The 16,179-nt window shown below is 37.0% G+C and overlaps 2 protein-coding genes across 2 annotated transcripts; one reads left to right on the top strand and one right to left on the bottom strand.

Moving 5' to 3' along the window:
- The first annotated feature begins 3,462 nt into the window (after nucleotides 1–3,462).
- Nucleotides 3,463–8,279, top strand: LOC109134718 (putative disease resistance protein At4g10780). Its single transcript, XM_048642745.2, has 2 exons — nucleotides 3,463–3,739; nucleotides 4,870–8,279. The coding sequence occupies exon 2, from the start codon at nucleotides 4,870–4,872 to the stop codon at nucleotides 7,999–8,001; it is 3,132 nt and encodes a 1,043-aa protein (XP_048498702.1). The 5' UTR covers nucleotides 3,463–3,739; the 3' UTR covers nucleotides 8,002–8,279.
- Nucleotides 8,280–10,567: 2,288 nt separating this feature from the next.
- LOC109134717 (uncharacterized mitochondrial protein AtMg00810-like) lies at nucleotides 10,568–11,207 on the bottom strand. Its single transcript, XM_019248776.2, has 2 exons — nucleotides 10,869–11,207; nucleotides 10,568–10,759 (listed from the first exon to the last, which is right to left on the bottom strand). Exons 1-2 carry the CDS (start codon nucleotides 11,205–11,207, stop codon nucleotides 10,568–10,570), a joined length of 531 nt encoding a protein of 176 aa, XP_019104321.2.
- Between the last annotated feature and the right edge of the window lie 4,972 nt (nucleotides 11,208–16,179).

The raw sequence follows: 16,179 nt of genomic DNA, 5'->3' as shown, positions 1-16,179 counted from the left end.
AATCCTTCCACAATTTATTTTGTTTACCCCTCTCAAACATGGTTAGAAGATAGCAAGAAATAGTAAAGAAATTTCCTCAAAGGCTCAACTTTCATGGCATAATTTCTGATCTTCTATAGATATTGTTCATTCTTATATGCTTAAATAACGCCAAGGTTTCACTCTCTTTATTCTTAAAGAATTAAGTGATGGTATACCAATTGGTTTTGTCTTAGATAATAACCACCTGTGGCTTCCTCTTCCTTCTTTTTGTATATAAAAACTCTTTCAGAATAAGGATAAACAATTGAAAGTTTTTGTTTTGTTTATTGCATTTTGCTGCCTGTTTTTCCAATGTAGTTGTTGTAGAGTATCTCATTAGCTACCCAATTATTTAGTGATCTGTAGTTTATATGACCTTCAAGAAAAGGAATAAAAATTGTTTACAAATGCATATTACAAACTGGTGGAGTGTGAGGAAGGTGGTGTTTCTATATGTGAGTTGCTACAATTAGAGCAGCCTCTCCTTCCAAATCTGGAGGTACTTGGTGTGTTCGGCTGTGACGAGTAAGAAGAGATGTTTGAAGGAGGTGGGAGGAATTGTTCTGTCATCTGCATATTTACAGAGTGAGAAAGTGACACTAATATTTGAACCAAAGGCTTCTCCAAATCCTGACCCCAACCCCAACCCCAACACCAACACCAACACCATCTTTGCTCTCCCTTAATTAAGGGTTTCAAGAATGGGGTATCTACTAAAAATAAGAAAAGATTGTAGGGACCTGCATATCAAAGAGCTCCTTGTATTTGATTGTACCTGAAACTAGCATTGCTCTCCTAATGTAAGGTTAACCTGTTCTAAAAATCTAACAATTTCAGGAAGCATTTATTTGGAACCTTTGTCTTCTCTGGTACAGCTTTGTTTATATGACTGTCTAGAGATAGGCCACCAAAGTTAAGCAGCCTGTATAGAGAGTTACTCCTGTGCACGTCTCTAAAAGAGCTCAATGTAAAACATTGTTCAAAGCTGAAGAGGATGCCCTTGTCCAAGCACCTGAATTGCAATGCCTCACCAACTGCTTTGCTTTCTTTCCCCATGGATTTCGAAAAACAGAACTACAGGAGCTCTTATGTCACAACTACCCTGAATCTTCTTTCTGAATGAAATACTATATCATCAGAGTGATCAGACGCTCCAACTGCCACTAAAAACAAAAGGGGATACTGAGGGTTGCTAAAACACTCGTAGTTGGAGTGTCACTAAATGTTTGGAAGACTTACTCTCACTATATTAGTATTTGAGGCCTCATAGCTGTAACTATTGGTACTTGATAGCTGGTAAAGACTTTATGCCATGATGCTTTTTGTTAAGGTGTTAATTTACATGTGTGTTGACTATAGTCATCAATGTTAGTGACTTAATGGTTGTTAACTACTTGGGAGTACTGCAGTATAAACGTTGGGCTTCTCTACCCACTTTCTCCTTTTATTATATGCCATTTTGTAGTTAGTGTTGTTAGGATGTAAGCCTGTAAATAGGCATTAGCTTTGCTTTGTTTAATGTAGTTAAATGAACATTTTCTCCACATTTGTTTATTTTATTATCTAAAACATCTCATTCTTATCAAAAACTTTTTGAGCTTGTCCTACATTGAAGAAAGAGAGAGATGAGGACTAACATATAAGCTTAATGGCCTACTCCTATTACCAATCGATTTTGGGATGGAACCTCATCTTGGCTTGTGTACAGTACAACAACCAGTGCCTCTATTACAAGATACAAGGGAGATCAAAGTGGTTGACTTGACAGTGAAGAATTGGAGCAAATTATTACATTTTATATCACTGATAAGAGCTGTAAAACCCCATTGCACCTTTGTGTATTTCTTTTAATCAGTGATGACTTACGAATATGGCCGATTTGCAGTAGCTAACTATCCTTCAGCCACTTCTCCCTTGGGATTCCTATCCTATCCATCCTATGCTTACTCTTTCCATAGGGTATTAAGGTTGTGGGATTTACCAAAGTTAGAGTGCATATTTAGTAGGATATTGTCTTGTAGCTCCCTACAAGACTTTTGTTTATATGGATTCAAAAATCTGAACCTGCTGCCTCTCTCAGTGTCTCTTCTTTGTGTTTCTTAATCCATCTTGTTTAGCTTCTCTCCCCCAAACACCCACATACATGGCAATAGTTATAGCAGCATCATCCCGGTGATGCACATCAGCTTTTAAGTTTTGTTGACAGACGCGAGACGACACTGTTCTTATCCAGCTTAATTAATGTTCATGGTTCAGAATTATTGCATAAGCTCATACAAGGCATTGGAGGGGTGGGTCGTGGGTATATGGCCCTTTTGTGAAGAAACTCTAGTACGACAACATGCATCACAATTTACAATAGGTGTATGGCCTGAAGCTCACTTGTGAATTGTGATAAGGTGGTTATTTTTATCAATTAACAGTCAAGTTGCTGTAGCAGAAATTTTCGCACTTTTTTTCTTGTTGAATGCAATCTCTATTGTTGTATATGAAAAGGCTGAAGCTTTCTGTAAAGTGGCTCACCCCGTATGTTCTGTTGCTTAGCCGATGACCAAATAATAGAAAAATATGATTTTGAACTGTGTGCTGATCTTCCAGTATTTTGCTTTTGAATTTTTATGATTCATATAAGTGGAGGCTGGCATCTCCAAGAAGTATGCTTTCTCAGTAACTGTTGCTCCTTCTTTGCTTAATAGATTAAGGACTTCATCTGTAATATACTCTTTTGGTATTTCTTAGTCTAAGATGCAAAAGTTGATTTTTCTTGACAGTTCTTTTTCATGGTTTTAGCCTTTTAGGTGATCTTTTCCATATTATATTCTCCAAGTGTTTGTATTCAAGTGTAAAGTCTGGGATAATAAAGTCTTATGATTCTATGATCGATACTGTAAGTCAGTAAGTCACTTATACTTGTAGAGGTAACTTTTCAGTTTTCACACAAAAAAAGTTTAAAGCAAATGAAGGTGCCCAAGTATTAATATCCAAGTTCAAGAACAGGGTGTCATCTTGATCTTTGCAAGTCCTTCATTGTCTTCACCATAAGAATTTCCTACAATCAGTTAGAAGATTGTGAGACATAGGAAAGCAATTTCTTTATCTTTCATGCACAATTTCTGATCTTATGTTCGCTGTTCCTTTCTTATATGACTAACAAACACATAGGTCTTTTATCTCATATTCCCATCTCATAGCAATACTTAGTTGCAAGGTATATTTGGTGGAGCAATTATTAAGCTAAGTCTTGCACTTAAAGTGATGATGCAAATGAAATGGATTGCATTAGAAATTACAGTAGAAAGTTTTTGTTTTGTTTATTACGTTGCTGCGTGTGTTTTCAATGTAGTTGTTGTAGACTTGTAGTGTAAATTGATGAGTATTTCATACCTGTTACAGTGCTACCAAATTTATTACTGAAAAGAAACAAAAATAGCATTACGAATTTTGTTATTTTGTTCCAATCAGGATTTGGTCCAAATTGTCACCTCAAGTGAGCCATATTATAATCAAGAAGGAAAAACAGCCTTAAGCGCATTTTCTTTGACTATTGCATCAAATTTCAAAGATTAGCATGCACTTATTTTCTTTCTTAATATTCGTCGTTCTGTTATTGTCTACTCACAGCTATTGGGTCATTTAACTGCTGAATTCTGATAACCGAAAAGTTGAAGCCACAGCTAGTTTTACAGGCATCATCATATCAAAGCAGAAGCAGGCAACGGTATGCTGATCCTGATCTAGACTGTTTTTTTTCATAAATTCCTTCCAGCATGTTCAGCCTTTCAGGTTCATTGGTCTTTATTACTTTATGTTTCATGAATGTTTTGTTGGTTGTCTTAGGGCTGTTTTTTTTAATTCACCTCTTAATACTTACAGTTATGCCATGAGATATTCTGTCACGCGTTTGCCAGAACTTGCACATGTACTGATCGTATTAACCAACCAAGTTAACTTCAGTCATTATATAACAGAAGCAAAAGCCTCATTAACGGTTGCATGATAGTAAAACGTCATAGCAATTCTTTTTCAGTTTGTAAAAAATGAAGAATAGATATGCTCTTTTGATATAGGATGCATAATCTACAAGATTAGGTCTGTGCCCAGCATCTCTTGTTTATATTTTATTACTAATTAGAATACTAAAAGTATGGTAATTTTTGGTTTATATCAGCATCAAAGTCCCAAGTTTATCTTGGTTTGTCTGCTGTTTTCATGCTCTGTCTTTTGCTTTTCCGATGTTCTTCCTCACTAAGTTCCTTTGCTGCTTATAGCAAAAAACTATCTGCTAGGATTGCTTCAAATCTGAGTACAGACATCATAGTATACTAATGAACAATTTATTCAATCTTCTCTTCTTTAGCAAGTTTTTCCTTCTCTGTTTCTCATTTTCTATTAATATTAGGATCGAATTAGTCTTGCTTCAATTCTCCGTGATATTACCACCTTTTTCCTGGACACTATCCAGCACCCATTGTCCAAGAAAGATATAATGGATTATAAATTTTCGCTATCATTGTGTGAAGTATAATTTGTGCAGTTCCCATCAATTTTTAGTAGTAAGATAAAGTGTCTTATCTACAGGTAAACAGTTATGAACTTTTGATTTAATATATAATTTGCTCAATCGTAATTGCTACACCTATTTCAACAAAAAACATCTATTAACTATATTGCTACAAAGTAGCCAAACATATATTATCTAGAAGATATATCATATATTATGAGACTAGGTCAATTTCCTAAAGTTGTCATACCAGCAGTTGTATAGTTTCACTTTGTCCACGCATGATGCTGGAAATGTGTAGTGTAGGTGTGTAACACTCTTAACTGTCTCTTTTGGATCACATCCAGATGAATTGGCTTCGATATAGGTTGTCCAGCAACTCTGCAGTAGAACAAAAGATTGGGGCTCTTAGCGATAGAATGAGTTCTCTAATTGCTCGAGAATCTGATGTCCTCACGGAGCTTGAGCATGCTGAGATTCAGCCAGGAAAGAAGCAAAGGAAAGAGGTTCATCAATGGCTAACTGCTGTGCAAGGGAAAAAATATGAGGTTGAAAGCAGAATGAAGGATGGTAGTCCAGGTAAAAGATTTTCGAATAACTCCAATCTCAGTGATTGCATAGACAGATTGATTGAAGAAGTTGATGAACTTATTCGACAAGGAAAGTTCCCATATGGGCTTGTGTTGCCTGATCAAGAGAGCACAAGATTGCCATTATTGGTGGGTAAAAAAATTGTAGGAGCAAATTTTGAACAGAATTATGAAAGAATTCTAGGCTGGTTACATAATCACAAACACCACATCATCGGCGTGTATGGAATGGGAGGTGTAGGGAAAACTACACTCTTGTTGCAGATACACAACAGGCTGCTGCAGGAATCTAGCCTTTATGGGCGTGTTTACTGGGTAACTGTCTCACAAAATTGGAGTGTGCACAAATTGCAAGAAGTAATTGCCAACTTACTTGGCATGGAAAGTTTTGAAGAGGGTGATGCAAGGAAGAGAGCTGCTATTTTACACAATAGATTAGCTGCTAATGGCCCAACTGTTATCATCCTAGATGACATGTGGAAATTATTCTCAGAAGATGATGTTGGAATACCCCTCGAAGCTAGTAGTTGCAAGATTGTTCTGAGCACTCGCTCACTAGAATTGTGTCGGAAAATGGGATGCAGCGACTTTGTCATCAAGGCTAATATTCTCCAAGAAGACGAGGCTTGGGACTTGTTTGTTGACAAGCTCAGGCACTATGACATTCTCACAGTGGAAGCTAAACAAATAGCTAGATATGTTGCTGAGGAGTGTTGCGGTTTACCACTTGCAATTACTACAATGGCTCGTAGTATGAGTGGGATAGTTGATATTCATGAGTGGCAAAATGCTCTAAATGAGCTGAAAAATGTTCGTGAGCAAACTGACATGGAAGATGATGTGCTCCGAATATTGCAGTACAGTTATGATCGTCTGAATGACAAGATGGTCCAGAACTGCTTCTTAAGCTGCATACTTTATCCTGAAGATCTGGAAATAAAAAGAAAAACATTGATAGATCTCTGGATTGATCAGGGACTGTTAGATGAAATAGAGAGCAGAAAAGAGCAAGTAGTAAAAGGACATGCTATCTTGAATAGACTAGAAAACTTGTGTTTATTGGAGTCAGTCTTTGATCGTTTGGATCAGAAAATATGTGTCAAGATGCATGATTTGATAAGAGACATGGCAATTATGATAACAAGAAATCTTCCTTGCTTCATGGTAAAATCAGGACTAGAGCTAAGGGAATTGCCAGAAGAGAAGAAGTGGAGTGAGGATTTGAAGAACGTGTCGTTGAGTTGTAACCAAATAGAGGAGATACCTTGTGGCATGGCACCTGTGACCCCGCAAATTGCAGTTCTGATGCTTTCTTATAATTATAAACTTAAGCAAATCCCTGAATCATTCTTTACGCACATGAGATCCCTCACTGTTCTTGATTTGTCTCACACTCAGATTGAGACTCTACCAGATAGTGTTTCCAATTTAGAAAATCTAAGAGCACTCTTACTTGAAGGATGTGAAGTTCTTCAATATGTATCAGTAGCAAAGCTTACAAAACTGAGGGTTTTGAGGCTTCCTTCCTATACCAAATCATTCAATTATATTCTTATACCACTTGAGGGGATTGAGAGGTTGAAGCATCTTGAGGAGCTAACCCCTAGAGTTTGGACGATAGTAGATGATGTGATTAGGTTCAATAAACTGATAAATTCTTCGCAGGTGTGCGATATATTTTGGGAGGAATTTTGGCTTAAGGGAAAGTTTGGGCATCACTCAGGGTATTCCTCGAATTATGAAGATCATATATTTGAGGTTTATAAAGATGATATATTCATGGGTTCTGATGATTATATATTGAAGGGTTATGACAAGAGAGTCCGGATTACATCCATGGTCTTTAACGCTGATTGCGAGCATCAGGAGCTACCAATATTACCAAGCACAATTAAGGTGCTGGTGCTGAGAAATATTAGTGCCTTGAAGTATGAAAGTCTAGGAAATTTGTTACCCTCATTGGCTGGAGCAAAAGAGTTGAAAATTTTGTTGTTAAAAGAGTGTAAAGGAATGGAGTACATTTTAATATCGGAAGCAACGCAACCAGACTCCTTCATAGTTCCCTCTCTTGACACCCTTGAGTTATTATGGGTGGTGAATATGCCTGATCTGAGAGGTTTAACTAACTCACTATCAGTTGCAACATTTTCCCATATCAAGAAATTATTTATCAGGATGTGTCCAAAGTTGAAGGTGGTGTTTCCGTACAAGTTACTACAACAAGAGCGACCACTACTATCATCTATTGAATACCTTGAAGTCCACAACTGCGAGAATTTAGAAGAAGTATTTGAAGGAGATAGCAGCATTTGTTCATCATATTCATCAACACAAAGTGTGATCACCACGACACTAGTACCTGATCCATCGAATGCTTGCTATTCGAAACCCAATCCCATCTCTGCTTTCCCTAACTTAAGGACCTTAGAGTTGGGAAATCTACCTAAGTTGAGAAAAATTTACAGGGACCTGCATCTGTGTACGTCATTGGAAAAGGTTAGTATGTCTAATTGTCTAGAGATAGAAGAGTTATTTCTATACACCGAACCCACATTTGCTCTTCCTAGTTTAAGGATTCTACAACTAAAAGGGCTACCAAAGTTGAGCAGCATATATAGAGGGTTACTCCTGTGCACTTCTCTACAAGTGCTCAATGTAGAAGATTGTTCAAAGCTGAAAAGGTTGCAGTTGTCCACCCACCTAAATTGCGATGCCTCACCAACTGCTTTGCTTTCACTTCCATTGGAGTCTGAAAAACCAGAATTGTGGGAGCTCTTACGTCGCAACTACCCTGTCGACACACGTCTTCTTTCTGAAAAAATACGATATCATCAGACAGCCGAACTGAAGATGAAAAGAAAATGGGGAACAGAGGGTGAGGGTTGCTAAATCACTCACAGTTGGAGTCTACTTTGCTATGTAACATATATATGGTTTGGAATATTTTCTGTCACTATGTTACTTGTTAGTATTGGAATTTGGAGGCCTCAAAACTGTATTATTTAGTTGTTTGGTACCTATCACCTGAGAAACACTTTATGGTTTGATCACTTGATCAGTAGCAGAACCCTTTTGGAGGCCAAGAACATTTATATATTTGTCTATTTGATTATGTAAAAGTTACATTAATTTTAATAATAAAATGTACTACAAATGGTTTTTTCTTACCATTCTCACTTTATTTCGAGTTCACTCATGGTACACCCGGGTGTACCATGAGCATGGTACACCCAGGGGTATTTTTGTAATAAATTAGAACTTCAGGTGCTCATTTGACACCAAATTTGCTCATATGGACATTTTTCTCATTTGCTCATTTTGCTCATTTTGTAATAAAAGTGTTTGCTCATTTTCTTAAATGAGTCGAAATGTTTGCTCATTTGCTCATTTGTTCATTTTGCTCATTTGCTCATTCGCTTATTTTGCTCATTTGGAGAAAATAGTCTTGGGTGTACCATGAGTATGATACACCCAGGTGTACTATAAATATTCTCCTTTATTTCTTCTCCATGTCGCTTATTCCAGTTTTCCCTCCCTTGGATCACTTTATAAGATTCATTTTAACCCGTCATTATACCTTATATTTCTCAAAACGTAGAAATGGATGGCGTATTACTATTTTAACCAATTATTAAATAAAAAAAACACACATATTAAATAACTTAATTGACACTGTAGGATATTTAGGGGGTAATAATGTGGAAAGATTAACAATAAATAAGTGGATATAAGAATTAAAGTGTTGCTCACATCTAAATACTAAACACACATATTATTTAGTGATAGAACACTCTTGCATGAAATTGATATAATTCACTCCTTAACAATCTCTCTCCACTGACAAATAAGCTATCATAGTACAACTACTACTTCTTGTAACTAACACTCAAAGTTGGCTGAGCACCATTGCAACATACATACAACACCTATTTATACTACTACACTTTACTATTGCTTTTACTGCTTTCACACTAGCCATTAATGCTTGGCAAAACTTTTTCAACTAAGAGCATATACAATGGTCTAGTTTTAATTGGTCTAACAAATAGTAAAACTAGTTTTAATTGGTCTAACCATTAGGGTACTTGGTCCTGGAGCTGGTTGGTCTAGAATTCCAGACCAACAACACATCGGATGGCGTGCACACGCCTAATAAGGAGGAGCCACGTGGCGAAGAAAACTGGCAGATTTTTATTTTATTTTATTGCCAAAGCATGTAAACGCTGAGTTTAGAAGATAAAAGGCAAAAGAAATAACACAGTGTTGTGCGTTTAAGGGGAAATGTGACAGATTAGCTGTCAGTGGCTCTGACGCGCGTCAGATCCCACTGAGCAGCCAATCTATTGCTGCCAAGTGGTGCTTTTCAACACTTTTTCTTGGCTAAAAATCTGAGCATCATTTGTAACGTTACAAATTATGTAACGGTAAAAAAAATTGACGTTAAAATTAAAAAAAAAATTACAATAACGACTATAAAATATTTTTATCTATAAAATGAGCCCAAATTTCATATATTTTACCACACTCCTTCCTAGTATATTTTTTTTTCTAATTATTCTCTCCTACCTACTAATATTACTTAAACTAAGTCAATATTATGGATTCAAATAAGCCTAATTACTCCCAAAATAATCCAAACCACCCATATTTAATACAATCAAGTTAACGCTAATTTAATTTAATGTCAAGTTAACGCTAATATAATTTAAAGTAAGCTAATTAACACATATTTACTATAATCTTAAGTTAACGCTAATTTAATTTAACTAAGCTAATTAGCTTGTAACGTAATTTAATTTATCGTAATTAATTTAACGTAAGCTAATTAGCTCGTAATTAATTTAATGTAATCTAATTAGCTTTTATTAATTTAAATCATCTATTTTATATAAAAAATAAACATTGTATATGGTGGGGTTTGGTAAAAGTAGGAGAGAGAAATAGAAAAATCAAGTAAGACCAACCACACCATTGTGACAAAAAAAAAAAAGATGAGTTGGTGGGAGTTTTAGTGGGATGTGAGGTGTAAGAAGGGGAGAAGGAGAGAGAATGACAAAAACATAAAAACTAGTTAAGACCAACCCACCTTGGTGATGCTCTAAGGTGTATAATAGGCTTTAGGAAGGGGTGTAAGACGATTGATTTTACAATCTACATCTAGAGTAGCAATATTTGACCAAAGTAGGAGTTGTATTTTAACACTCCCCCTCAACGACTACTTTCTCAAAGTTAGTCTCGACATCATACCAAGTTGTTTCTAGAACTTTTCAAACGTTGGTCCTCCAAGACCTTTTGTGAATATATCAGCAACCTGGTCCTCCATATTCACTTGTTCAAGTTCAATCTCAACCCGTAGTTACTTTTCTCGGACAAAATGATAATGGACCTCCACATGTTTTGTCCTAGCGTAAAAAACAGGATTTTCCGCTAAACGTATCGCAGACTGATTATCACATCATAACTTGATTCCCCGATCAATTGGCTGATGCAGATCCTTCAGTAATTGCGCCAACCACACACACTCTTGTGTTGCCATAACTGCTGCTCGATATTCTGCTTCTGTACTTGACAGTGACACTGTTGGTTGTCTCTTACTACACCAAGAGATTGCTCCAGACGCCAGATTGAACACATAACCATTAGTTGACTGACGTTTGTCAAGATTACCAGCATAGTCAGCATCTCAGTATCCGACAACTTCAAACTCTTTATCATTGTTGTACAGGATTCCATAGTCAATGGTTCATTTCACGTACCTTAATATTCGACGTACTACCTCTAGGTGACGCTTCATCGGTTTTTTGCATGAATCGACTAATCACACTCACTGCATATACAATATCTGGTCTGCTTAACGTGAGATAGATAAGACTTCCCACCAATTGTCTGTACATGGTTACATCTTCTAGATCTTTGTCTTCGACTGAACATAACCGTGCATTAACCTCCACTGGAGTTGACATAGGCTTGCAATCGACCATTCCATATTTTTCTAGAAGATCACGGGCATATTTTTGTTGGCATAGAAATATCCCATCATTAGTCCGCTCCACTTCAAGACCAAGAAAATGTTTTAATTCTCGGAGCTCCTTCATTTGGAATCGTACTGAAAGATTAGCTCTTGTTTGTTGAATCTCCTCCCTCAAAATCTCGTGTGATAATAAGATCATCCACATATACAAGAACTATAGCCAACTTTCCATATCGAGCTTTCATAAATAAGCTTGAATCAGCTGATGCTACAGAATAACCACTCTGTAACATAAACTCCGCTATCTTTCCATACCAGGCGCGTGGTGCTTGCTTCAAACCATAGATCGCCTTCTTCAACTTGCATACATGGTATGGATAGGAATGACTCTTAAACCCCTTAGGTTGATCCATGTAGATGTCTCTATCCAACTCACCATGTAGAAATGCATTTTTGACATCCATCTGTCAGAGCTTCCAAGAATTACTAGCTGCAAGTGCTAGTAAAACACGAACTGTAGTAATCTTAGCAACTGGGCTAAATGTTTCATCGTAGTCTACCTCATATTGCTGAGAAAAACTGCGAGCTACTATTCGTGCCTTGTACCTTTCAATGGCACCATCGGGTCTAGTCTTCACTTTGTATACCCATTTGCAAGAAATAGGTTGAACTTCTTTAGGCTTTGGCCCTAACTCCCAAGTCTCGTTATGATGCAAAGCTTCAATTTCTTCTTCCATGCCTTTTCTCAAATCTTTCCTTCGAGCTGCCTTATCATAGCTACTTGGCTCTTTTACATACTCATCCATTGCAGCATTTGCATATCTTGGATTTGGCTTTTTTTTGCCTTGTGGACCCGCGTAGTGCTGGGTGAGATTCTTCTTCTTCAAAATCTTTAGTTTGACTTGGCCTTTCTTCTTCAGTATTTCTATGATGCGCTCCTGTTTGCCATGATCTTTTCTCTCTTTCTGTTGGTGTAGGTTGAATATCTCCATCTCAAGACTACCACCATCTTGACTAGACTAACCTTCGTCTTTCTCATCCACCTTTTCTTGAAGCTTTTCCTCGATGTCCTTCGAGTCTGGCAATAATACAACTTGTGGTGACCACCAAGACTCGCTTCATCAAACACCACATTTCGTGACACGTGACATGTATTTGTTGTTGGATCACAACACCTCCAACCTTTCCTCTGATCATCGTCTCCCACAAAGATACAACGATTAGCCTTTTTATCAAACTTGCTACGCATATGCTCAGGAATTAAGAATTAGCATACACATCAGAAAACTCGAAAATGGCTCACTGCTGGCTTCATCTTTATTAGCTTCTCAAATGGTAAGATAAAATCTAGTCTCGCCTGAGGTAATCGATTTGTCACATGTTTCACTGTTCTCATACACTCGACCCAAAAACATGGTGGCACGTTCTTGGCATGTAACATGCTTCTGCATGTCTCTACAAGATGTCGATTCTTTCTTTCAGCTACTCCATTTTATTGTGGAGTATTTGGACAAGTGAGCTAGCATTGGATCTTGCAATATTGCAAGTATTGGGAGAATTTTCTGGATGTATCCTCCGTTGTCTGTACGTAGGCATCAAATTTTGTCGCCAACTTCTTTTTCAATTGTTTCCTTAAACATTTTGAACTTGCCAAATGCTTCAGATTTCTCTTTCATGAAATCAAGCCAGACATATCTTGAAAAATCGTCGATGAAAGTGATCATGTAGCGTAAACCACTCACCGAATGTTGCTTTACTGGAGTAAACACATCTGAGTGAACCAACTCCAAAGGTTCCTTTGATTTGAACTTCGATTCTTCATATGGAAGTTGATGTGCTTTACCAAATTGACATCCAACATAAACTCTATCGTCCTTGACATCTAGTTGAGGAAGACCCTTGAGCATCGACTTCTTTATCATAACCTTGAGCTTGTTGTAGCTAACATGACCCAAACGTGCATGCCATAAATCAGTTGTCTCATTTTTCCTCGCCTTGTTTACATATGTCGTTTGAACAGACATCATGTAGACTAATTCAAGACGTCGTCCCTCTAAGATATGAGAAGAATTTCCTTCCATCATCTTGTACACCTTCACGTCACGAGGACCAAAAATAACATGGTTTCTGGATGCCGTCAGTTGTGAAACTAACAACAGATTCTTTGTCATACCAGGAACATGGTAGACATTATCCAGCTGAACTTGCTTGTTGCTAAATCGTGGTATCACCACTGCCTTGCCAATATGGGTTATTGACAATTCTGAGTTGTTTGTTGTTATCACAACTCGACCACACTTGTACTCAAACAAGCTCAGAAATTTCTCTTTGTCTCAAGTCATGATTGGAGCAACCAGAATTCATGATCCAGTCATCTTCGTCATAGATCATTTTGTCGTTGACTACGACAAGTGCAACTTCCTTGGGCTCTATGCTTCTGGGTGACACTGCCTCCATGTCGAAGATATGTTCCTCTTCAACTGCATAGGATGCTTGTGCATCCCACTCGACTTCACTTCATCTTTCATGCTCCACTGAAGTTGCAGCATTCCCTTCTGCTGGTTTGGACCAACAGTCTCGAGCATAGTGTCCCTTCTTCTTGCAGTTATAACACACGACATCTCGTCGTGTTTGATTTTTCCCTTCCTTCTCATCCTGTTGTCGATCTTGTCGAGCTCCCCTCGATAAAGCCTCCTCTATATTGTCCTTTTCTGAATCCCCATACTGTCTGTTTGACTTGCCAGTTGATTACTTGACTCGCCTGTCTTATCACCTCCCTTATTTGACTTCTTGTTGCCAAAAAGAGCTTTCTCTTCATCCTTGACGGAAACTCCAGACATCTGATTTTCTAGAGCCTCCTGGTTGGCTAACACATTCTCAAACTCAATTAGAGATGGTTGTGTAGCCCAACCTCGGATCGCCGTGACAAGACTACTATATCCAGGCTTTAAGCCACATACAATAATCCTGCGCATCCTCTTCTCTGTGATAGCATTTTCAGGATCTAACTTTGTGATTTGCTCACACAAAGTTTTAACTTTGGTAAAATACTGGTTCACCGTCATGTTGTTCTGCTGGATCGACAACAACTCATTCTCGAGAAGCTGAAGTTGAGCATCGTTCTTCTTAGAGAACAAACATGCAAGGGTGTCCCACGCCTCCTTGGGTGTCTTCGCATCCTTGATGCGGTATAGCAACTCGTCCTCCACTGTTGCTGCTAGCACGGACATTGCTCTTCCGGCCCTAATCTTCCACTTCTTTAACTCTTCTGGATCTTGGTGTATTGTAACTTCACTACCACCTACTATACCCCAAAGATCTTGTCCCAACAAATAGAATTGCATACGTGTACTCCACGTACCGTAGTTTCCATTATCGAGTTTATCAATATTACTAGATGAACTAGCAATATCCGCCGTTTGTGACTTGGTGTTGCTCGACATACGCAAGTAAGCATGGTCCCCGACCAACAAACTTCACAGTATCGGACTGTGCACTGATTGAAAATCACCTTGCAATACGGTCTCCGACCGTTAAGATAGCCAAAAATATTTTTGACTATAGCTTTGCAATAATATCGATCCCCGACCGATATTTGCCAAAAAATGGTTCCGAAAAAATTTAACGGAACGAATGGCTCTTGATACCAATTATAGGATATTTTGGGTAATAATGTGGAAAGATTAACAACAAATAAGTGGATATAAGAATTAAAGTGTTGCTGACATCTAAACACTAAACACACATATTATTGAGTGATAGAACACTCTTACATGAAATTGATAGAATTTACTCCTTACTCCACTGACAAATGAGCTATCGTAGTACTACTACTACTTCTTGTAGCTAACACTCAAAGTTGGCTGAGCACGCATTGCAACATACATACAACACCTATTTATACTACTACACTCTACTATTGCTTTTACTGCTTTCACACTAGCAATTAATGCTTGGCAAACTTTTTTTAACTAAGGTGTACAATAGGCTTTAGGGAGGGGGTGTAGGAAAGTAGATTTTACAATCTACATCTAGAGTAGCAATATTTGACCAAAGTAGGAGTTGTATTTTAACATATACTTTTTCCTTATTATTTGTAGTTTGTCTGTATTGGCTGTGCGCGTTTGTCAATGCTTTTTTTTATCTTAAATTTATTTTATTATATATTAGTAAAGATTATAACAATTAAATATTAATAAAGTACTTATTGAGCGAATAAAAAAAGCTCTACATGACTATATTTTTTATATATCATGAGAGTAGAAGATTCCCAACAATTGAACTGCATCTCCATTATCAAGAAAATATATTTTTACTTGCAATTGATTTTCAATCTTTTATGATTTTGCTTGAAAATTCCTTCCTATCTTTTTACTACAATTACACCTATTTATTTTATGACCTAATCATGGAAATGATGTAGATCACGTTAATTGCTATGGTGTTACGTTATGAGATCTTATGTAATAAGGGCATGTTCTCTTCGATGGAATGCTAATGCGCTATATCACTAATAAAATAAAGCATAGTAAAATAATATCTTAGAATTTTTGTTTTATAAAGTTACTGACAATTCACTCTTTTCTCACACAAGTATGTGCTCGCAAGATTTTTTCTTGATGCACTCAGAAAATACCAACGCTATTTATACTAGTAATGTTGCTATTAATGTAACAACTTTCATACACCAATTTACTTATTTAGAAACTACTGGGTCAGATCGTCTGACCCAATGTATTTGGTCGGACGGGTTGAGCCCAAAAGTTTCACTTATAAGAAACGTGCGCAGGCTTTTTTGGTTTTTTTTTCTTTGTTTTTGTTTAACGGTACAGTTAGGTTTTTATACGGTTTTTAAACTTCTTTCGTTCTTCATTGTTCTTATTTCAATCTTTCTTCTTCTTTCAAAATTTCTTCTTATTTTTACTTTTGCTCTCGATTTTTTTGCTTTTCTTCTCTTCCAATTTACTCCATTTTTGTTCGAAATTCTATATTTGATTATTGTCGGAAATTGATTTAACATACTACATCGCAAATATGGTTAAGAGGATCAGAGATGAAGTTTCTCGGTATAATTTGGTTGGATTTTTCGCTGAATT

Source organism: Beta vulgaris, chromosome 4 (assembly GCF_026745355.1).
Source record: "Beta vulgaris subsp. vulgaris cultivar EL10 chromosome 4, EL10.2, whole genome shotgun sequence".
NCBI classification, from domain to species: domain Eukaryota; kingdom Viridiplantae; phylum Streptophyta; class Magnoliopsida; order Caryophyllales; family Amaranthaceae; genus Beta; species Beta vulgaris.
The sequence above is the reverse complement of the archived record's forward strand: the minus strand, read 5'-3'. Positions and strand labels throughout refer to the sequence as shown.

Coding starts and splice junctions, on each gene's coding strand:
- LOC109134718 (XM_048642745.2), top strand. CDS start 4,870: ATGAATTGGCTTCGATATAGGTTGTCCAGCAACTCTGCAGTAGAACAA.
- LOC109134717 (XM_019248776.2), bottom strand. CDS start 11,207: ATGAAGGAGCTCCGAGAATTAAAACATTTTCTTGGTCTTGAAGTGGAG. Junction 10,760..10,868: donor GTAGTACGTCGAATATTAAG/GTACGTGAAATG, acceptor GACAAACGTCAG/TCAACTAATGGTTATGTGTT.